Source organism: Cebidichthys violaceus, unplaced genomic scaffold (genome assembly GCF_023349555.1).
Source record: "Cebidichthys violaceus isolate CVI_PGR_0920_01 unplaced genomic scaffold, fCebVio1.0.p SCAF_9, whole genome shotgun sequence".
Lineage (NCBI taxonomy): Eukaryota > Metazoa > Chordata > Actinopteri > Perciformes > Stichaeidae > Cebidichthys > Cebidichthys violaceus.
This window is the reverse complement of record NW_027176975.1, coordinates 12,271,570-12,296,580: the sequence shown is the minus strand read 5'-3', so window position 1 is coordinate 12,296,580 and position 25,011 is coordinate 12,271,570. Positions and strand designations below refer to the sequence as shown.

General features: G+C 39.8%; 1 protein-coding gene across 1 annotated transcript; it reads left to right on the top strand.

Annotated features, from left to right (window-relative positions):
- The first annotated feature begins 1,185 nt into the window (after positions 1-1,185).
- htr7c (5-hydroxytryptamine (serotonin) receptor 7c) lies at positions 1,186-21,686 on the top strand. Its single transcript, XM_068703575.1, has 2 exons — positions 1,186-1,977; positions 20,307-21,686. Exons 1-2 carry the CDS (start codon positions 1,511-1,513, stop codon positions 21,043-21,045), a joined length of 1,206 nt encoding a protein of 401 aa, XP_068559676.1. The 5' UTR covers positions 1,186-1,510; the 3' UTR covers positions 21,046-21,686.
- The last annotated feature ends 3,325 nt before the right edge of the window (positions 21,687-25,011 follow it).

The following is a 25,011-nucleotide window of genomic DNA, read 5'->3' as shown; positions in this document are numbered from 1 at the left end:
TGAGAACTTGCCTCAGAGGCTTTCCACCCTGGAAACATGACCCGTCTCCTCTGACTTCTATGCATCTGTTACATCATAATAGCTTAAAGGGGCCACATTTCCTTGACAGCAGAAGGTCCAGCAGAAACTGCCAATGGTCAGTGGCATTAATCTGATGTGACAATCATTACTGACCTGTCTGTCACAGAGTGGTAGGTAATGGTGACTAAAAGGCCATGACTGTGGTGGATTGCATCTGAGGTGTGGGGAGGAGCAGTGATGCCTGTAAGGGAATTGTGGGAGACAGTGCTGGCCCCTCCAGACCCAGAGGGACAAACACACCACAGCTGTTGCTGCCTGGACAAAGATGCAAGCAACCAAAATCCTGGGAAGCTTTCCCATATGTCCTCACATGTCTTCCCGGATGAACAGTAGAGCTGGACTTTCTCTTTTGATTTGTCTTCAGAGCATAAATTTGAGGAGCCAAGGCAACCAAGAAAGGCACCAGCACAGTAGAAAAGCATATTGTACACGACAAGAGAGTTGAGTTTGAGTGAGATGTTCTATTTATAAGCAGTTGATTTTTGCTTGTTGGAGGCACTGGCAAAATGCCATGGGGTTCATTTCCTGTCTCTTCTTCAAATTCAAGAGGCATGTGGGAACAGCAGGGATTTTAAAGCAAACTTTAACAGATTTATTTTTCTCCCCCCTCAAGAAATACTCAGATGTGTTTAAGGGCTTCAAAACAAATATCTGTCTCAGGGGTTTCCAGCCAGATCATTGAGACTATTATAATAATATAGACGTACTGAGAAGGAGTTATTATACAGTGTGAAATGATGTGGGATTTTTGTGACATTCACTCACAGCCAGATATAAAATAGACAAGCGTTAGATTAAAACGACACAAGGAAACCCTCGGTAGAATCTATTCTCTGATTAGTAGGACACACTACATTAACTAACAAGGTGAATAGGCAACAGTTTAGAGAGGGAACCTTAACAGCAAAAAAGCATAAATAACCATAAACTATTCATGGTTTTGCACGCTTGGAGCTCCTTTAATCTACTTTGAAATCGCTGTCGTATCGCTCATGTCTCGTATTCAGTTGGCTGTCTGTGCGCCCCAAGTGATGCGTCACATTGATAGGTGCGGTTTGCGCAGCGCAACTCCCCCAATGGTCCATATTTGTCCGGTTAGTGGACCAAGAAACAAGCACTTCGGGAGCAGCTATGTTTATACTCTGTAACTTTTTTTTACATTGCATAGTTTTGGAGTAAAAGTTATTTTTCCTTGTAGGGATGGAGCACGCACTTATATCACTCGAGACGGATCATTGAAACTGAAATAGAAACCAGTCGAGAACCCACAGTGAGTTGTTGGCAGCTGTGATGCGGTGCAGCTGCAGCAGCCTCGATATAAAACCGCTGGACAGGAGCCGAGAGCAGGTTACATATATCCAAATATGCGCGTAATTGGAGTGAACTGGCGAGGCGTCCCTTGCACCCCTTCCGAGATAACGTTGTCGTGATGTACAATACTTCGGAAATTGAGCTCACTTTTAACAAGAGGGAGGATATTTCCGAAGTTATCAATGGCACTCTGCAGCTTCTCTACAACGTCCTCGTCACCATCAGTCCCACAGCCATGTGGAACGAGTCGTGCGGGGAGCAGCTGCAGGATTTCGGGCACCCGGAGAAGATCATTATCGGGGTGATGTTGGCGATCATCACGGCGGTCACCGTCATGGGGAACACGCTGGTGGTGATCGCTGTGTGTGTGGTGAAAAAACTGAGACAACCTTCAAACTACCTTCTGGTATCTCTAGCAGTGGCGGACCTGTCAGTGGCCATAGTTGTGATGCCTTTCGTAATAGTGACAGACCTGACCGGGGGCAAGTGGCTTTTTGGAGAGGTGTTCTGCAACATCTTCATCGGCATGGATGTAATGTGCTGCACTGCCTCCATCATGACCCTGTGTGTGATCAGCGTCGATAGGTAAGTTGCGAAAAGTTAGCAACTGAAGCTGCTTTGATAATGAAGCCTGTCAATTCGCAGGGGCACCACAATTACGCATGCAGTGCAACCTGCGTTTAAAATGTGACGGAGAAGACAAATACATGGCCTTTTATAAGCAGCTCTAAACCACAGAGGGCAGGAACAGTTCAAGTGCCAAATGAACTAGCCTAATGAATTTGTTTTGCGCCAGAGAATGACATTTAAATGCCTCATTCAAGATCAACCGTTCCTGATCCGTGGGTTTAAAACCACTGAACCAGAAAAAAAATACGCAGACTGTGATTAATTTATAGCACGCTTAATTAATTTGCTTGACTGGACTATGATCAGCGTTTCCTTTACGCATTTAGGATCAGCGCCCATTGACCTCATAGCTGATGACTTTGATACGTGATTTACATCTTCCTACACTTCTATTAAGGACACATTGCACCTGCTCTCTAATGCGCCAGTAACAATTAAATTAAAGTGCTGTAGGCAAAGTTCTCTTCAGAGAAAACAGAACTACCATTGCTGTTTTTCTGTTCTGCAACATACAAAAATAGGAGCTTTACCATTCTGGTGTGCTAAATTATTCATTCAAGTTAGTTCCCAAATGCTCCACAGTAAGTTGCTATAAATTCCACATTAAAATTGGGGAATGTAAGCACTCATCCCCACCCATCAAGAGCCACTCTGGATCTCAGGTATACTACAGCTCATAGAGCTCAGCCTGAAGGCTTGTGACAGATGAGACATGTCCACTGCTCCCACTAAGCCACAATGAAATTAAGTCAAATGAATGGTGTCATTGTTCTGCCTCAGTAAACATAATGAAGACAGAGGCTCACTGTTGTATTGATGATCTGATTATTCCTCCCGCTTGCCAATCAAGCATTATTACCTCAGTGCATTACACCCATAATTATGCATGTTTCCTGCTTATTGATACGTTGAGCACAAGGGACTTAAGTACGCCTGAGGAGCTAATGATATTATGGGAGGAACTGAATCACAGATATCAATCTGTGTTACAGTGTGATTGACAGAGCTATGAATGTGTTTTGGGCTGATGAAAAGATAGGGTAGGTGATTAAATCTTGTACCATGAAATCAAACCACATCATTCTAGAGGATGTTTTCCATGAATTCCTGCTTCTTGTGGACCTCAAGACTAACTGAGAATTTAAAATAATTATGAAGTCAGTTTGGGATTATTTTGGCACACAAGCGTACAGACAGCTCTGTAGACTGTTTGTGCTGATCTCCATGAAAACAGACTTCTTTTAATTAAAAAAAGCAGAGTGTGTTCGGTATATGATTCACAATGGGAATCCTAGAGATAATTCATTAGAATGGTAATTGCCAATTAGACACATGATTAGCTGTAATTAGGGTTCACTCACTGTCATTTAGGATTCCCAAGGACATGCATTGTAAAATTAGGCAGAACAAAAGGGAGAGCTTCAAATGAGGCTCAGGATCGAACAGGTTTGTTGGGGGTTATACAGTTCCTGAAAACTAGGTGCTCTGCTGCAGAGGGATATTTACTGTCTCTCAGAGCTCCTTTAGGTTTACAGGGGAGATGATGCATAAATGTATATGCCAGTAAACAATGTGGTGCTAGAGTAGTGGTCCCTAGTTTATGGGGCTAATTCATTTATGATCGTGTAGGAACTTGACATGCTTAAATAGATACTCTCAGAGAAACTGCTGTCATTCTGGTGGAATACAGAATCTCCAACATTCCCCATCCGATTTAACGCAAATGTATTCAGGGCCGGATAAATACACGTGGGCTTCTGGGGTAAAGATTTGTTGTTGGCTCCCACAATATAAACTGAAATAATGAAGATTTAAAACTACATTTTGACACATGACACTTATACTTTACAAGACAGTGTCTCAAGATCAGTTAAAGGGATGCGGTATTGCACTTCTGTAAAGTTGGAGGAAATTTAAAGAATGATTCAAATGGATACAGCACAGCATGAGCTATATTTGAATGTTAAGCATTGGTCAAACCATTGAATCAAAACATTGAATCCTACGTTTCCCATATTGCAAGTCAACAGTATTTTTTTGTTAGAGCACCCCTGCCAGTAAACGCTCATGTCTTTCAAACTCCACACCTTTAGAAAGCTCCATTAAGAGCCAAAGACTACCCTTTTTACAGATTTAGTAGGTACTCACTGACGAGTAAATGGAACAATGATTTGCAAAGTCCATGGAGTGCCTCTTTAAAAATGCAGGAATTAACCAAATTACCAGAAACATAGGTCTGGGATCAGTTGTGCACTTTGCCCAGTTGGTAATCCAGCTTTGGTCTAATTCTACAGTATTGTGACTCAATTTGCACATGCAGTCATTGTGTGGTTTAATGGTGCCTTTCGAAGATATTCCAAATATTTAAACAAAGACTGAGCAGTCCGTGGAGTGATAGTGGTTCATTAGAAAAGACGTATTTCCTGTCTCAGGAATCAATGTGGGAAGTAATATTATCACTGTGGTAAACAGTTTTAATCTTATTACATTACCATGCAGTATCATCTAGATTAGGGGAGTGAATACTATATGCAAATTAATATTAGAGGTGTGTGACATGAATCAAATTCTCTATCAAGGTTTATGTAATTTAATATCGTGGTATCAATGCATATCATGATACAATACAGTACATTTTCTGGAAAATAACCTGAGAAATTGTGAAGGGATAAAATAACCAGAGAGGAACATGTTGTGTGAATGTTATGATCTAAAGTAAGCAAATTAAAGTACTTTATCAGTCATACAAAAAACATATGGACAGTCCTCATTTAGTTGAAACAATTCCCACAATAGCCTAATACACCAGATATATGAAACACATACTGTATATCTAAAGGCAAAATGTCTGTTGTGTAAATTTATATTGTCTATATTGACTTTGCACCCAACTCTACTTAATATGTATTACGATTCTAATGGAGGTGAAATTACCTTTCAACTTTTTGAAAAGTATTTCACTTAAATAATAAACAAAACAATCTTAAATTAGTTAAAAAGCTGAATGTTTAACCTATTTTCTCTTTCCCCCCCAGCAATATGCTAGAAAAACTATAGCAATAATGTCCCTTATAAATCTGAGTTTAGTAACCTTTCTCACCCAATAAAAGCAAGCTATTGACAGACATGAAGAAAAGGTGACCCATCCTGTGACCTGGGTCACGTCAAAATAACTGCAGAATACTCTCCAGTGGTATTGATTTTATACTGTATGCGCAAATGCGGATTTATGGCTGTGAAAGCCATGCTTATGGATGAGTACCCATTCAGCACCTCCAGCCTCTTTAAGTGGAGATTCAACACTGCAAATTGAACGTAACCCACCACAGCACTGACCCAGTCACAGCAGAAGAGTCCAGCCTGAGTTTTGGGAAGTGAACAAAAGCGAATCTATATATAAATATAGGTCTGCTCTTTCACAAGATATCCCAGCATGCAATTTTGGCTACGGCTTAGCCACTTTTGTACCCACATCCCTAAAAAGTTAGGATCTCTTTTTGCTACACTCAGTTTTTACCTTTACTGAGAGTAATACGTTGTATGTTCAATAATTCAAAAGTCAAATATGAATGATTTATTCACAACAGTGGGAAGAGAGGGTAGTTCTTTTCTGTAGTTTCTCACATGTCCAAGAAAAGACAGGAATGGAGGCGCTTGGTATAGCATGAGACATACAGTAGTTACATTTGAAAATCAAATATAGCTTGGCTTAACTACCAGTGAACTTGTGGAAGATGGATGGGATGTAGGCCAAGAAAAAATATCACATAACTGCAGTAATGTAAACTTTTCCACCAAGGTTCAGACTAAAGAAAACACAGTGTAGGTGTGATCACACCCGTAAGCTTCTGCAAGGGATTTGAGGGAGAAAATCATGCTAGCTTGTACCCTTAGATGGCAGCAGAATTAGCCACAGCCTTCACAAGCTTTCTGCCAACTGGTGTGTCAATGATGAGCCACATTCACACACAGCTCCCGTATTGACCCTCTCTCCACATCTGACAATATTTTTGTGAGGTCTGCGAGTAAGTTCCTCCCAGGAGAGGCAGCGCTTGGTTAGTGCAACTGGGGGACATCCACCCGCAGCAGCAGATTCAGATGACTTCCCCCAGCTGACACATCCTCAGGTAATGTGATGTGACGCCTAAGCTCCACTCTCTCAGGCACTATTCACTTCCCACTTGTCGGGCCACCTCGCTGAAATGTGGAGGATTGGACATCTCCTCCTAGGCCAGTGCGATCAGATCAAAGACAGCTCAGTTCATGCTTGTAAAGAAATGCTAAATTGCGACAGAAAGTGTGTTTTGGTACTAAATAAGATGTTACACTGCATTCTTTAATCTTTCTTTAACCAGTTTTCAGAGAGTGCTACATTTTAGACGGTTTAGAAACCACAAGAGACACATTTAATGTTTCAAGCCACTACAACTGTTTCATACAGAGAAGACAAACCACTCTCCTTTTTAAAGAGGAAAAAGTATTTCAATTTAAAATCCACTACCCATTTTGTGGGTGGTGGACGGTGGTGGATGGAGCAAAATTACTGTCAATAAAAACATTTCAGACCAGCATTAAATAAAAATGCTGGGAGAAGGCATTTGGCAGGTTAATCATTGATAAGTGCTGCTTGTACTGTCAACCGCAGCTCACTTTCCATCCTGTTTGACTGTCTGTTTGACTCCTTTTACAGAAGCACATGAAGTGAGAGACAAATTGTCCACTGATCATGTGGTCAAATAGGGTGGTATGTGTGGGAATGGAGCTGAAGGGGGTTGAGATGACTGAGAAAAGAAAGTCAAAGGGAGGAGAGCAGAATGATGGCAGTGGCTTGTTTGTCTTTTGACTTTGTGATTGGTCTTTACTTTTACCAGAGTATTGTCACTTGCAACAACATATCTTGCAATTCATCTTGTATGGTGTAAGTAACCATTATTTGAAAGTCTTGTCGTTGGCTCATTAGTAAAATAAATATATTCAAGGACAGGATGGGTCTATCGTGGAATGCTGCAATCAGGCCTGGACGTTACCATATTTAGCAGATTTTAACATGTTTAGATTTCAAGTTTCTTGTTATATGCAATAGGAAGTAATATATTGCAATAAGATGCTCTGTTTACCTCCTGATGAAACATGTAATGAAAAGAAAAAAGAAAGAAAAATATTTCCAACAACATACTTATACACAATGTTTATGCATCCAAGTGTTTAGGACTCTCATACCCCTAAAAACAAGAATCATAGAGATGAAATGCTCAAGTCAATCATTCAAGCTAACTAAACACTAATTATAGAGAACATGGTCAACATTCATGAGACATGTAAATTACACTCTTTATCACTATCTTGATTTGTCGAATGGCATGAAAGCATGTCCGGACCAAAGATTTCCGATTCCTCTCCAGTTGCATTCTCACTCTGCACTCTTTGAAGAGATCCTCCTAATTTGCAAATAGCTTAAGAAAAAAGGCAGGCTACTCAGCGAATGGCAGAAATGCAACATTAAACTGAATGTGATCTAATAAACAAAACAAGACAAAGAGTAAGATAACAAGACCAAGAGTCTAAAACCATGCCAGCAGCTCTGTGAGGCTGTACTTAGACCCAATGCTGCTTTGAGCTCAATGCTAGCATCATCCTGCTAGCATGCTCAGAATGACGATGCTAACATGCCGATTCTTTTTATCAGGTGTAATGTTAAACATGAGTTAAAGTTATCAAAAATGTTCTGCTCTGAATTAACACCATTGCTCAGGCCACACACTTTGATAACACGCTAACATTTGCATTATCATGAAAAACTTAATGTTTAAACGGCACAGAGAATCATGTTTCACTGACACAAGGTCTGTGATTTGATTTATTGTGTTGATTTACTGGTTGTCTCTGTAGGGAGCCACTTAAATCAGATTTGCCTACATAACTAATCAGCTAGCTCTTGATCCAGATATGCATGATATTTGAATAGTAGTATTGATGGATCAAAGACTGAAATTCAAATATTCAGCCAAAGTATTTCACAAATTAAAATTAGGTTATGAAGGGGCTTGTTTTGGGCTGTCATGCTGATGTTTTGAATGATTTGCAAGTACCTTCTATTTGGTAAAAAACATCTGACCCCAATTTGATGTTTCTGTTTTCCTTCCTTGAAAAAAATGTATACACAGTTATTGATGTTTTGAGGGAGTTTTAAGAACCTAGGGTTGATGAAACCCTTGTTTCCTGAAAAGCTAGGGGATCAAACTTTCATATACATCAGCAGCAGTATTGATACGTGGCACCTTCCTGTGCAATTAGAAGATGATGGATTACTAACAGGTCCACAGATAGAGATCTGAGTTTTATTTTGCTATTCCCAGCTTGTCACCCTATTTACCCAGCAATCTCTGGGGACAAGAAAAAGAAAAGGGCAAAGTGCTGAGTGACTTTAGTATGGCATAAATCAAGCTTTGTGTTTGGCATAACAAAGGTGGGGTCCATTATTCATCATGATTGAACAAAGGGCCAACGAGCATTTACCAAGCAGTGAGATAATGAGTTTCTTGTTGATGGAGCTGAGAGGCTGCAAACACACCATACTGTGGATTGCAGATAATACATTTTGAACGTTAAGCATATTGCTGCTGTTGCAGAACAATGCAACTCAAGTTTTGGCATTTAGTTCAACTGTGAACATGAACTGAATATTTATACAGTCCATCAAATCCGGCATAAATGCTCCTGTACACAAAAACTGAGTAGTTAAAGGGATAGTTCCGATGTTTTGAAGTGGGGTTGTATGAGGTACTTATCCATAGTCAGTATATTAGCAATCAATTTAAGTTTATGTTATATTTAAAATATTTTAGCTGGTTTACCTTGTTATGAGAAAGCCATTTTTGAGGGGGAACATAAGTCATGGTATCCATCTATGCTCTCGGAAGAAAAAAACTAATATTACCTTGCAGAACACAGGGTTGCTGGTTTGCCGCTGCCTTGATGGATTAGTCTGTTTGTGTAATTGTGTGATTTTGGTAAATCCAAACTAATTAAATCGGACAATAACATAAAGAAACTAACAGATCGAGGCAGCGATAGACCAGCGACTCCTGTGTTCTTCAAGGTAAAACTACTATTCTTTCCAATGGAGTATACTGGCTTTGAAGAGAGCATGTATAACGTCTTCAGTGTCCTGTCAAAACATAGAGTCATAGACTGTATAGCTGTCTCATGGCAAGGTAAACCTGCTAAAATAAATATAGTGTACACACAGGTAATACACTGACTATGGAAAAGTACCTCATCCAACACCAGTTGAAAACATCCAAATTATCCCTTTAACTTAAACCAGTGATCAACCTTTTGCATCCATGTGTATTTATGTTTAGAGGGAGCATAAAGTGTAAATGCTTCTATTTGAGCGTAAACTGCAATACTGCTAAAGGGAACAGCTCATAAAAGCAATCCCTTTAGACATGCCGACATGAATTAATTGCCTCATATTTCTCTCATTGACACATCACTCTTCATATATGTTCACTGCTGTGTATCAATCTACTGTAGTTGTCAGTTAATTCGAAAAAGTGTAGGCTACTCAGCGAAGGGCAGAAATGTAACATGAAACTTAATGTGATCTGATGAAACAAAACAAGACGAAGAGGAAGAAGAGACCAAGACTAAGAGTCTACAGCCATGCCATCAGCTATGTGAGGCTGTACTTAACCCCAGTGGTGCTTTGCTAAGATCAGCCTGCTAACATTCTCAGAAGGACGACGATGATGATGATGATGATGATGATGATGATGATGGTGATGGTGATGATGATGATGATGCTAACGTACTGATGTTCAACATGTTCACCACCACCACCATGGTTTAGCCTGTTAACATACTAACATTTACTAATCAGCACTAAACAAACCCATAAAGCTGAAGCTGATGGGAATGTCATGAGAAAAGTCAAGGAATCATTAAAGTCATTAGGGAAACATTGTCTGGGGACTTTAAAAATGTTCTACCAATCTATCAAGTAGATTTGCAATATTTCCCTGCGAGAACTTCGTCCTGTTGGTGGCACTAGATGATAAGTCAGGGGATCATTCAAGTTTGTAGGATTCATCCTCTGGGGACAATGAATGCCTCTGTCACAGCAATCCATCCAACAGTTGTTGGGATATTTCAGTGTGGAACGAAAGACCGACCAACATTGCCATCCCTACAGACACGCAGCTAGCATGGCTAATAATATTAGCTTGCTAGCTTAGAACCATTTGCCAGTTTTTGTGAATTGTGTGTGTGTGCCTGTGTCTGTGAGTATGTACACAGAGGATTAGCCCCAGTGAGACAAAGAAGGTGTACTATATTGACTTTGCTGTGTAAATTTGAGAGGTACTTTTCTTCAGCTCTACTGTAGCTCTTAAGAATTATAAACCTTCATTTCTTTTGTCTACATTAAGCTCATTGCGCTGTTTAGCATTTTGACTAGATTGACTGTTTCTAACTCATCATTATGTGCACTGCTTTAGCTACATAACAGTGACCTTTAATTCACCAGATCACTATACTATCTTGTTGTCACAGCTGTGCTTGCTCACCCATAATGCTATTTTGTTTGTTTGTCTTTCAAATTAGTCTGCGTGAAGATGAATCCTGGAAATATACAAACGTGATACTGTACATACACTGTAAATGTGCTTTGCCAGTAAAACGAGACTTAATAACTGAGTTATGTTCTCTCTCTCTCACTGCTCATAGGCGAGATAAACAGCAGTGAAATTGCTCTTGTAATGAATATTCCTGTCATCAGCTGGAGTTGTGTCTGGGTAGTGCACACTATGCTCAGAAAGAAACATAGATTCAACCTCCATATCTTATGTTCTGATGCATATCACCTGCAGAATCAAATTACATTCTATTCACTTTCTTCTCCTGGAAAGCATTAATATCAGTCCTGCTGATGTAAGCAGTAAAGCAGCTATTGTCTATTTTGTTTTATTGAAATGGTCCTTTATAGAATATTATTTAATTGTTTGATTTCTAGGTTTGTCATTAAACTAACACACCCAACATCTGGCTGAAGACTGAAAGCATACTGGAGATCCAATTAATCATTTAGAAGATCGGAAGGCCTCAAATCTCCAGTTGAGGTTGAGAACTGGAGAACACAGAAATGCAGGAATCCACATTATGTCAAGAATCAATGAGATGTTTTTCTTTTTCCCATATGACATTATTGACACTTGGATATAAACCCAGTGAAAGAGAAAACCTGTACATATCTGCTTCTTGGGTGATGTTAAATGACTATTTAAACAGTGATAACTCAGCTGTTGCCCTATATGTATATATATATATATATATATAAAAGAGGCCTTAGGCAAAGTAAGGTGGGTTTATTTCTATAGTAACCTTCAACAACAAGGCAATTCAAAGTCTGTTACAAAATACATAAATACATTAAAAACATTTATATAATTACATTTGTTATGTTGTTATTTTTTGGGGAAAGCTTCATTTTTAGGTTCCTGGACTGAATTCACTGAATACCAGTAATTTAGGGGATTTTCAATTAAATTCACTGCAATCAGGAATAATGACCCTAAAAACAATTTGAAAGGTTATTAGAGGGTTAGCAGAGGGTTGGATGAAGTGTGAATTTAATTATTGTGGAACTTACTATCCATGAATTGTACAGGTTTGATCTGGGTTTTGGGTTTGTTTGTACATGATTTAACTTTTTGTTCTATAAAAGTTCCCAGGAGATAAACAACACATTTAAACCTTGAATTGAAATGTGTCACAACTACATAACAGATACTCAAATTGACTATGTGTGTGCACAATAATAGCCTTGTGAAGGCTGTGGCTAATTCATAATAATACAATTCAGCAAGAATACAGGTATCTATAGCATTCTCTTGCCCTTATCTGAGTTTTTAAATATCTTTGATATTTTCTTGTCCCAAAAATAAAAGGTCAGTAAGAGAATACAAGGAGGAGAAAAAGCACAGTCTTCAATGTTTGCCTTCATGTTACATGGTGTCTAGTGACTCAGGAACAAGTTAGATACAACTCCTCCGTGCTGTCCTTTTCCATTTTCAGAGCCACAAAATGATGACATATAATCGACCGCACAGCTACTTCAGCTACTCTAACTGCTGGCTAGATGCCAATTTGGAAGAAAGAGAGTCGGCTCAAAAAGGAGCTGCCTGTGGTATCCTTGGTAACTAAAATTGTTCAACATTTTTTTCTAAAGGTCAAAAGTAAAATGGGCGGAAGTGGGGAATTAGATACCTCCCCCACATCTGAGACTACCTCTAAGCTTATTTAATTTTCGAGGTGTCCTTTGAGAGAACGAGTGCCCTCGGTGACAGAACCAAAGGGAAGGTGACTAAGATGGAGAGGCTCTTCACATTTGCTCTCTCACATCATCATGACAGGAAAAAGAGAAGACGATGGACTTGCTGGCACATATTTATTCACCTTCCACTAACAGACTTGAGTCATTGTATAATAATGAAGAGAGAGTTAGCACACTCATTAATATTTGAGTGAGTGTTTTGGGATCTCACTAAATGGCTTTGCAGAGTTGGGGCTGCTAAAGGGATGCTGACCACAGTAAATGTACATTTTGGTGGGCAATAATAGCACTCAACATGCCATATTGCATGCAAATTAAAGCTTATTCCTGAACATATCCCACTGAGGCAATGGGATGGATGTAGAAGCACACATTTAATTTTCCTGGTAGAAAGAGAGGCCTATAGAGGCTTTGTATCTGCACCACAAATCTGGTCACCACGGCTGCCACGATAATGGAAGTGCTTTAAAGAATTGACAGAAAGCAAAAAAAGGCTAAATGCACAATGAGTCAGTAAGAATCCATTCAGAAAGTAAAAGTAAATGGTATGACGTGGCAGACACGGAAAGCTGTTCTTAACTTGTCTCATACTAAAAAACATTCAGGAAAGACCACAGACACAAGGTTTATGAATATTTTGTTGTTGACTGTTTCCGAACAGCGCTGTTTAATAAAGTTAAAGCATCTTTGTTGTTTAAACAAATGGAAATTTGGTGTTGACCTAATTATTTTTTTGCTTCCATAATAGGTTATTTATAGTCAGGGCCATGAAAATTAAGGTTGTAACCAATTTGCTTCTGCTCCAGAATATTAACCACAAGAAATAGTAAGACATGAGAGAGAGATCATGGTCTTAGTTTAATACAGAAGAACTCGAAACACGAGACATAAAATGTTAATTTATTGCCTAAAGCTAACCACAGACGGGACTCAGGATGCAACCCCTGTCTCTGGAGTCAAAGTCCTGCACTTTGAATGTCCAGCATAGTAGATAAATGTAGCGATTTCTTTACTGATATCACACCAACTTAATTGGGAGGACAATTGTGTATATAATTTCTAGTAGACAGGGTTGTCCAAAGAGACAAAAACATTCTTGATGACTTAAAGATAATGATAAAATATTCATCACACATAGTATATGAAGATGATTTCAGAATAACCAAAGGAACATATTTTGACTAGTTTGGGAAAAAAATTGGTCTTGGCAATTTGTATGACGGACAAAAAAAGCAAAAGAACGTGTGGAAAAAAGCCTTGCTTTATAATTGTCTAACCAAACATTTTTAAGCATAATCCTAATCTTTAGTCAGAAATATTCTCGTCATGATGTACTGTGTACTACAGAAAAATGTAGTTGGACGATTCTGTTCAACTTAGTTTGTTCAAGGCATGGATCACAGATCAAGAGATAGAGTGTGAGTGCTTTTGAAGTATCTTGAGGACTGGAAGCGCAAGCTCTCCGAGACTGCCATTATCAGAATGAAGAGGTTGAAAAAAACACCCGTGAAAGATCAGGGCCAGATGATGCTGTCAGAGTCCGCTGGGAAAGGGAGTCCGAAGAGTGAGCCGAAAAGAGAAAAACGTTAAATAATGTGTGTAATGGGAATTGTGTTTTCTTTCCCCTTTAAACTTAAGATGAACGTACTTATTCAGTTTTGCAATACACGCACACACACACACACACACACACACACACACAAACACACACACACTGTATATATATATATATATATATATATATATATATATAGATTGTATATATAGCATGACAGCTAATATTTCTATCCCTGTATTGTTGAACATTAATGTGTGTGTGTGTGTGTGTGTGTGTGTGTGTGTGTGTGTGTGTGTGTGTGTGTGTGTGTTTTTGAGTGCAACACCATTGTGCCTACCTCACAAATCTTCATGAGATGTTGCTGAATTTGTCTTTGTTCTGTCATTTGTTCATAAGGTGCTTTTCCTCCTGCATCATTCAGTAGATGCAGGATGATGGCGCATTAGAGGAGTCAAAACGCTGGTCAGATGATCTAACAATGTCTGAAAATCCTGCACCCCTACACACCTTTCCAACATTGGAAGTTGGACAATCACGCCTACTTCAGGCAGAGATTGGCCAGGTGTGTGGAAGGGAGACAGTAATCAAATTTCTTATGCACAAACAAGCACCACACTTCGAATGCCTCCGATGAATGATTTTGTCCTTCTCATTTGAATGATTATTGTATCTATAGCCCTCACTATCCTGGGAGGCTTTTCAAACCTCCTTCCAGTGTGGCAGGTCAGCACTCTTTAACCTTCTGTTGTGATAGGACGACATGTTAATTGAATCTTTTTTTCAGAATACCCCACTGTTAAGTCAACTTGCTGTGCTCTTTTATGAAGGGTCGATCTGCTCAAAGTTTTGATTGCAACTTTACTCATCTGTGGCTTAACTGAACTATACCTTATATTGTGTTGCTGAGTTTATGTGTAGCGTTTTAGTTGCCATTCTCTTCTATTCTATGACCCTATTCTCAATAATCTACTTTGTAGAGCCCATATAGAGTATTTGCTTTGTTTTCCAAGGACACCCTGCTCTGACAGGGATAGACACGCTGGCTGTTTGAAGGGAAATCCATTTATCATTGTGGCACTAATAGCTGCCTATCATCTCTATTGCTGTGAGAGCCAGTAAACACCCGATAGGGACAGGTGGTGTGCTGTCCAGAGGCCATAAAATATCCACACTACTGCTTTACAACAATTAGGAGGAAGTAAAACAGACATTATAAAGGCATCAAGACTGTAAGTCAGGTGAGTGGAAGCATTGTTAGGTGTGCCTTTCAACTAACCACAGTGATTCTGTAAATAGCTCACTTTTATGAAAAGCTTACGACTCCAACATTATTAGGAAGCATGATAGTTTTTAAATGGTTGTCAGTGGTGCAATCTGTGGGCGATCGAAAACTACAATTATATTGGAAGCCCACAGGTGCCTTGAGATTGTGAATCATGCTAGGGATTAATACTAATTTTGTGTCAGACATGCCCCTCAAAGTATTTGCTGTTATTATCCTTATAGGACGTGTTACTGTCCTTAAAGACAAATACAGCAACTATCAAAATCCACCCATGATTTCAAACTATCTTGCGATTCAATATAGTATGTAGATCACATGTGAACCAAGAGGGTGGAGGTAAATACAATTAAAGTCTGAATAAGACTTTTTAGACGACCAAAAATGTTATAATGAACTTTAACGAATTGAAAACACACTGTGTTTCATGGTAATCTATTCAATAGCTGTGGAGACATTTCAGTCTGCATCAAAGTGTCTGACCATCTGACAATGCTATCCCTATCCCACGCAGCTGTCCCGGCTAGAAATAGTGCAAAACCAGAAATTAATGAAACCTTAACCTTTCACATAACAGCCCATACAGCATTATGTCTCTGAAGTAATGCAGGAGTAATTTAAGTACTAAGTAGTAAGGAGTAATTAGGTTATTAGCAGCTATTTTCATATAGATATCACTAGGTGTAAGTGGGGACATAAAGATAAGTCAGAAAATGTGTTTTTGTAATTTGGGTGTACTGCCATTTTATGCTTAATATCACAGTCGACTCAGACAAGTGCAGCCCAACACTTAGAATCCTGCAGTTATGTCCTCAAAGTATTATTTCATCAAAACAATTTATTGAGCATAGAATAAGTTCTTAGTTATCATAAAGTATACACTATCTTGACCTACTCACTTTCTGGTAAACACTTCTTTTGTTGCATCAGTTCCCAAGCATCTTCTTCGACATGTCAGCTAAAATAAGTGCCAACACTGTTCACAGACTATTTGACACCAGTCTGACCTAAGCTGGCAGTCCTGTGGCTTGAGGTAAATAACAAATGTGAGGGCTGAAGTACGTCTGAGGGATGACTCAGTTTGTCTTATGTAAGAGTCTATTAGAGATGTTTTTTTAAACTACAGCTGCTATTTTACTCACTCATTCAACCTTAAAGGGAGCAGAAGTCAGAGAACAAAACAAAACCTGACCTAAACCGGTGCAAGTTTGTTTGATGAGTACGGCAGAATTCAGTGTTGAGTATGAAACAGATGGGATTACTCCTTTGCTTTCTTTTTGAGGAGAAAATTACAGCTCCGCAGTGTGCTCTGTGAGAGAAGCAGCTCAATTTCTGTCGTATGGAGGTTCCTCAAATAGAATAGGAGAGCTGAAGCATTCCTGGAGGACTGACGTTGTTGTCTGATGTTGGAGAAAAATCCCAGAACTCTCTCTAGATAGATTTGATCCTCTTCAGTCTAGGTCAGCTCAGAATAAATACTGTGCGGTGAAATTCTTTTTGAAATAAACACTGTTTAATTTTTATTGTAATCAATTTTTTACCCAAAAAGATACCTTATTGGTTTAGGGTTATTCAGGTTGGTATTACTAGAACAGTGTACACCAAAAATCATTAAGAATCATTAAGTATTTTGCAGCAACAGCAGTTTGCACTGAACACAGAGTGAACAATGGATCAGGTGTTTTCGGATTTCCCCCCATTTTCAACGCTCTCATTCAGTTTACGTAAAACAAACCAAGCATGAACGCAGTGAATACACACTACTGACTTTTGGATAAAAAAGAAGCCAAGCCGCATTCAGTTATTGAAGAGACAGTTCTTCAACAAAATGCTTTGATTTCAGGCAATGTCTGCATCTCTGTGCCCAATTCACACACACGCACAGATAGATTGTATCAAAAAATTACATTCTGCCTAAAATGGGAAACACTTCAGTTTTTCACAGGCTCATTATGGATTGCCCTCAAGTATATGACATAGGAATTCTAAATGCCTCAGTGAGATGAATGAGCGAGGACTCTCTAGTGGAGAGTTTCTGTGGGAAAAAAGTAATTTGACAGACTTCCCTCCTGGCCTGTTACTTTCTTTTGAGGAGATCCTGTTGTAAATGTACCACTCCTCTGCCCAAACAACTGCAGCTTGGTAAATATTTCACTGAGTATCCCCTCTCAGACATAAAAGGTTTGATTGGTGCTCCTGGAGATGACTGACGACTGTTGCACACCAGAGCCGCTTGCAGTGTTTCAGCGCAAAAAATAGTTCACTTTACTGTGCCCTAGCTGGTAGCCTAGCGGAAGTAATGGGATTCTGCATTAGCTCGGGCACACTGTTTGTCAGTGGCAGGGTAATCCCCTAGGGCTGCTGGGACTGTGGATATGTCCCAAATCCTCCAGAGATATGAAAAAGCACACTCTAAACTCTCTATGTGTGTCACTGTTACTGTTTAGTGCACGGCGAGTTCTGGGAGGTGATTATAATCCGTTGCCACTGTTTCTTTTGCAAGATTATGTGCTTATGCATTTTGTATATTTATATATATTTATTTTTGCAAAATGCTATAAAATGATGTTCATTTAAGTTGCTATAATAAATATTTCTGTTAACAATGGATTAAATGTGAGAGGGGTCGCTTGATGTAATGAAACCATAGAGAATTATCAATTGATTTTGTAGTTCTGTTTCAGCTCTACTGAGCTTTTTATCTTTAAGATCACTGTTTTGGTTTTATTTTACTGTTTTGAATCACTCAAACAGCTTTCGTTAGTGTTTTCAGACAGTTATTGCAGTTTTACTAATTATTCTCTGATTTATTCATATTGTGCATATTTTCATGTGTTTACTAACGTACTAATTTTGCCTGGTTCCTTATTATACACCGTTCATGTATGCTGTATGCTGTCACTGGCTCTCTGGGGTCAGAAGAGTTTAATCTCTTTATGTCAAAATGAACAAGATAAAACCAACCGGAGGTCCCACAGATGTTTGTGTCAACTCATCCTGCTAACGACAAGCAGGAAGCTGTGTAATTAAGTGTTAAAATGCGTGCTGTCTTATCCAACCTGGCAGTTGTTTGTCTCCAAAGGATGGTGAGAGGATTTTTTTCTTCAACGAGAGTGCGTCTGAAAACAGCTCTGCTTTCTAAAGGGCTGAAGATGAGTCATAGGATTGTGGAGAGCTGCCCTCCACCCCCCACAGACACACAAATATCACCCCAAATAAGCACCACAAGCACCTTCCTCATTATTGAATAATGCATTCAGAGAGGAGTGTTGCATTACTGGGTTTCCATTATGTATTCCTAAGAATTCCCACAGCATGGAGTGTACCCATCTCAGGATCTGCCTTCTATCTATTTGGCATCGCTCGCTTGGATGTGTTCAGCCCTCCCGTAAAGCCTAAGTACATTTTAAGTGAGGGGTGTTAACTAGGCAGAGTATTGGTTAAAGGGATTGGGGGTTGAATAAGCAGTAGTTGTTATGTCATATTCAGTGAGCCCAACTAATCTAAGCCAAGGGATCTGTAAGAAGGACTCAGTAATAGTGTTTATATGGTTTGAATGGGAACCACAAAATCACTGCCAAGGCGTCTGATACCTGTATGTGATGGCACTTATATCCAATACCAATACTAACAGCAATGCTTTAAAACATTGTGAATACATTTTTGATTGAAATGAGGAATGCGTATTTGGCTTTGTTTCCGCTCTTGTGTCTCATGGTCGTCTGTGCCATCAATCGTCCACTCAAGCTGCCATGGGCGACAAAATAATGACACCTGTCTAAAATAAATAATGGATGTTTCACTTGTTGTCATTGCAACGCTGACAAATTCTGATATGAGTGGCATGTAGGTCACATGCCGCAAGTGACCATCGAATTATACATGTGGTCCAGATAGGAAATGAAAAAAAAATCGTGACTCCGTGTAGCTTTTTAAGCTGATTAGAGAACATCAGATCTGTGTCAAATGTGTGAGGGGGTCGGGGGTGGTGCAGCGGGAATATAATCGAGTGCTCTTAGCTGCAGTGCAATTGTAGCCTTATTGTCCTTTCCAATTTATTCTGATCTAAATCAATACCCCTTGCATTGTGTGTTGTCATTTGTTAATTTACAGTTTTCAGCAGTATCCTATTTTCTTAGCTTGCAGCTAACTGAAAATTTAGACTAATACTATTTTGTATTAGCAAATAAGTTTTTGTTGCTGTGCTGTGTGTGAGCAAGCTATTTTGGCATAAAGCATGTTTATTATTTATTATTATTATTAATTATTGCCTGTCAGAATATTAAATACAGATTGTACACAGTCACATGGCATTTGTAACAAGCACAAAACTGCTTTATAAATGTGTAAACAGAGATCAGACCTTGATGTCGTATGAACTAAACATCTAAAAGCCGTTCATAAAGTGGAAAATCCTGAGAAAACTGAATTTGACGTCCACAGTGCTGATAGCATCGTATCACTGATGGGCAATGAGACGAATTGGCCAGTGGTCCTTAAAGCTTTTTATCTTGAGATTAACAATAGAGACGGAAAACAGAAAAACAGCCGGGAGTGACAAATATACAGCTATCATCAATGACGAATTTGATGCTGATGAAGGCTGTGGGCTTACAGCCAAAACACATTGAGATGTACACACAGATTGATCATATTGTGAGGATAGTGGCTATTTTCCCAGTTTTGTACAAATTCAAGCCTTTCACACATCACTTTGTCTTTATTTCTCTGAACACCTCCAGCCGCTATTTGAAACTACTGAGTGGCCCTTTGATTGATAGCTCCCTCTCTACCTGCTAAGCTCCTCCAAAGCCCCCCAAAAAAGCTAATGGTCCTCCAGGAAGGAGTGGACATGTATTTGATGCTACTACACTGCAGTTTCATCTCAGTGAAGACAGGCAGCAGATTGCTGTTCTTCAGCACAGTGTCTGGGTGCATTATATGTGAGAATTATTATCCTTGTGTCCGTGAAGATAAAGCTACTGTGCTGGACAAGGTATTAAACGTTTTTTAGAGAAAACATCAATGTAGCTTCAACTGCTTTTCGTTATGAAGAAAATCAGCCTGGAGGTTAGTACTGATAATTCTTTTGTGTCCTTTCCTCACAGATATCTGGGGATCACACGGCCCCTCACCTACCCAGCCCGGCAGAACGGTCAGCTAATGGCGAAGATGATCCTGGGAGTGTGGCTGGCGTCAGCATCCATCACCCTGCCACCTTTCTGTGGCTGGGCCAAAAACGTCCACACAGCCGGTGTGTGCCTCATTAGCCAAGACTTTGGCTACACCATCTATTCCACAGCGGTAGCCTTCTACATCCCTATGCTGGTCATGCTGGTCATGTACTACAAGATCTTCAGGGCAGCTCGCAAGAGTGGCGCCAAGCACCGCTTCACCGACCTTTCGCGCCGCGAGCGCCTCGAAACAGTAACTAATGAGGCGCTGCGAATGCAAGGCCTGAAGCCGCCCGGTGTGGTGGAGGAGTGTGCGGCCTTGTCCCGCCTGCTGAACCGTGAGCGCAGGAACATCTCCATCTTCAAGCGGGAGCAGAAAGCAGCGACAACACTGGGGGTGATCGTGGGGGTCTTCGCTGTGTGCTGGCTGCCGTTCTTCATCCTGTCCACTGCCAGGCCCTTTATCTGTGGAGTGGAGTGTAGTTGTGTGCCCATCTGGCTGGAGCGCACGCTGCTCTGGTTAGGCTACGCCAACTCCTTAATGAACCCCTTCATCTACGCCTTCTTCAACCGAGACCTGCGCTCGACTTATCGTGACCTTCTCCGCTGTCGTTATCGCAACATCAACCGCAGACTGTCTGCTGTGGGCGTGCATGAGGCTCTCAAGGTTTAAAGTAGGGTACTTCAGCATCATATATCGACTCTCAAAAAGTGGGGTATGGCGGCCCTGTGCTTGTGCACTTGGTGCTTAAAAGGCAACATGTAGCCTTCACAGCAGGCCTGTAGATAAGACAAATGGGAGTCACTGATGGTGGCACTTTGGCCCCTCCGCAAAGGCAGAGAGACAGCTCTCATTTTGTGTGTAACTCAGTCATTCTATTTTGGGAAAGAAAATCATAGAGCGTACTTGATGGGCTATTCAAGTCGACACTGCTTTTGTGCATATGCCACAATTCCTTCCTGGCTCTGGATTCATGGAAGGATAATGTAGTGACAAAGAAAATTACATGTAAACACAATCAATCATCCTAAGGCTTTCAGAGGAAACAGAAAGTAAACAGATTTTTGTATATTTACAAAATTGATGTTTGATTAGGAAAAAACATTTATGTGGCACATGTCTTTTGAACATCTAAACACGCATTTGAGCACCTCCAAGATTCATTTCAAACAGAGAGTGAACATTCTGAGGTTCATTGTGCTTTGTGCCAGGATTAAATATTTTTTATATCACTTTATCTCCAGTCATACTTTTCAATTTGTCCTCTCACTAAAGGAGCAACTTAAATCTTTCACAAATGTTTAAAATGTGATGATGACGAGGGAATGGGTGGGTGGGTGGAAAATCGTGTTAAAATGAAACATGAAGGGAAAATTTCCATTCATGATATTTCAGTGTTTGCTGCTAAAAAATAAACTGAAAGTAGTTTGCTTAGTGTCTGCATGAAACATATGTGTCTTACATGCCACTGTATCCGTAAATCGTAAGAGATTCTGAAGTGAAAGACAGTTTGGCAGAAGTTTTTTCTTGTTTCACCCAAACACTTGATTGCACACTTGAATTCAAACTGAACTCAATACTGTGTATGTCAGAAACCATGATACTGTGGACATCCTCACACTTGTTATTTTTTGCCTTGATCAGTTTCATTCCACATTTAGCAGCTGACATTATTTGTTTAATACATCTAACTAGACCTGTTGAACTGCAGTTTCCTTTTAATAATTTACATGTTCTTGAGACTCCCCTGCCCTACTGGTTGTCAACAGTATTTCTATCTACATTTTGAATCAGGATGTGGCCACTTCCTGCTGACATCTCTCTCATTTAAACTCTTTGGTGACTTGTATGAACCTGTGTCAAATGTCATCAGTCGAGCAGTGCGTGCTTTTTCTACCTCGATTTTGGAGATTTCTGTACATTTCCTCCAAACAGATGTACCGCTGTCTTGCATCATTTTGTAATTAATTGCTATTTTATATTGTGTAAGACCAATCTGTCTACAACTGTGCTGTGATCGCTCTTTTCGACTGCTTTGTCATTTCAGGAACAAGCTGGGAAGTGGCAAAGCATGTCATCACTTTGTAAATAAAGTAACACTTGGTTCAAATCTCACTGTGGCCTAGGTTGGGGAGATGATATACATTAATGCACATGTATCCTTGTTGACTAGACTGATAGGTTTATAATGAAAAATAAAGACCCACCTTAAGGCCTGCTAGAAGCCTTTGAAATAAGAATTAGCACCAAGGCTGTCATGCTACTAAAGGACTCTGGAGACTTGTATGAAGATGGTGACTCAAAAAAGAGGCTTTTATTCTCTGTCTGCTCAGAGCAAAGTCTTTCATTCACAGTCTGGGTGACATCTGTCTGCTTGCTTTCATGACGGAAATTGTCCTGTAAAGACACAAGGACGAGGAAGAGTCTGATGTGTGCGGTGTGTCGAGGTCAGAAGGTGTGTAGTTCAAATACTCCATTCCAACCCGTGAGGAATAAGAGTGAGTAAGCAGCCGACCTAGAGCCAGTTCCGTTGCACCGGAGAAAATGCGCCTGGCGAGGGTCAGCCAGCTCTGGGGAGAGGTCCCACTAGGGATTCACCCACACTGGTAAGCAGCTGTCCCTGACCGCAGAGTTCAATTCCCCGGGCAGACAGCATGGACCCTAATGAAACAATTTTTTCAGTTTATTATGACATTGTGGCAAACTGGATGTCCGGCTGAATTTTAGATCACTTTGATTTCATTTGAATTAGTCAACACAATGACTGATCATGATTTATTAAGGTCCAACATGTTAGACGTATGGTTTAACAAGCCCTGGACTTAAGACATTATCGTCAACATTCTATGATCGTACGACTTGGCTTAGACGTAACTACTTTATTATCATAACACCTGAAAGTGGGTGGACAAAAAGCTTTGTTGCCTCCCCCATTCTGGCACCAGTGCTGAGAGGAACTACAGAGTTGAGTGATACTTATTTGTGGGTTCATCACTACAAGGGATCCCTTTCACAAAACACGTAGTCATTTGATCCATTGTTATCATAAAAATATTGATTAAAGCGATTTTAACATGCTGATGTAGGTAGCATAGTTCAAAACATGGAAGGTCAGATGTTCCATGTAAAATTTGATTTTTTTTTTGTAATTCAGTAGAAACATGTCAGGCATTTTGTTAGGTGTGGATCTGATGGTTTGAATATTAACTAAACACTTGGGTAAATATAATGTCAACAAAAAAGTGACATTTCTGTACTTAGCTGCTACCTGCATCAGTTTGTTGAATCAAGGCCTAAATATCTTTTGGATATCAGTTCAAATTTCCGAAGCTGTTTTAATATTCTTCACTGTCATAACATTCAAAAATCATCTACTTGTTTGGGTTGGTGGTATTTGGCCAATTCTTGCATGTTGTTGGGATTGTTCCCAATTAGAGCATAAGGACTTTTCTAATTATAATTGTCATTGTCACCATGAGTATCACTCCAAGTCCACTGAACATCGTTACATAATTCAGCGCTAATTCAACAAACAAAAACCCATATCAGAGTCCCAGGGACAAAATTTGTTTAAATGGGATTTTGTGGCCTAATGTGTGTCTATTTGGGGCATACAAATGCTTGACACTTCCTAAAATAAGTTAGTAAATAAAGAGCATGAACATGGCCCCAACAAGCATGTTGACATTTTGTTTTAGCACATGAAATAGCAGGCAGACGTTGTGCATCTCTCCTAAGACGTCCAGTCTCCCAGCAGCCATGTCAACAGGCGTTACTCTCGGGGAATGAGCACAATTTTGCCTGAGAGGAGGGCATGCTCTCTCAGTCAGCGTGGCTCGCCTCCTGCGCTGGTTCCCGATATGTGTCATCACTATCAGTGAACAGGAGGAGAGTGCAAAATGTATACTTGTGATGTAGTAAATTCATCAAAGTGGGGGAGAGTAGCAGATGAGTCTTTCGCATATGCTGCCCACAGGCTCAGTTGCCAGCTCTGACAGGCTTTGGAGGCTGATGGGGAGAAAATACACTCTTGCTTTGCTATTTTTAATCTGCCCCAGTAATTAAGTGGGGAAGCTTTGATCAAGCATGGAGAAAGAGATCCAAAGCACTACAATTTTACTATCTTGCAATGTGTCCCTTACACCCCCATATGTAAACACTGCGATGAGGAAAGAGTCTTTGTTTGATGGTTTTTGTAGCACTTACACTATGTTGACCAGCAAAAGATAAAGGCAATCATTTGCCACATTTTCCCACAAATGAACTCTTTTCCATTTTACTAATCTCTACTTTGGAGAAGTGAAACAATCTGTCCATATTTACAAATGATATATACTGTAAAATGTATAATCTATATGATGGTGCATATGAACACACAATATTTATCTAACTTGTCATATATGATACAGATTTCATTCAAGTTTATGTTTATTTGGTACGTGGTAGTTTAATATCTCGTGTGTTGCATATGACACAAAACAACACATATGGACCACATGTTTTATATTTGATGACATGTCAGGTGTAAAAAAAACGAAGCATGGCATATTCAGCTACTATATACAAAACATTTTACGTGATCCTGTATGAAATCTGTATGAAAGAGTGTGTATGCATTACAATTAACAATATGTTCAT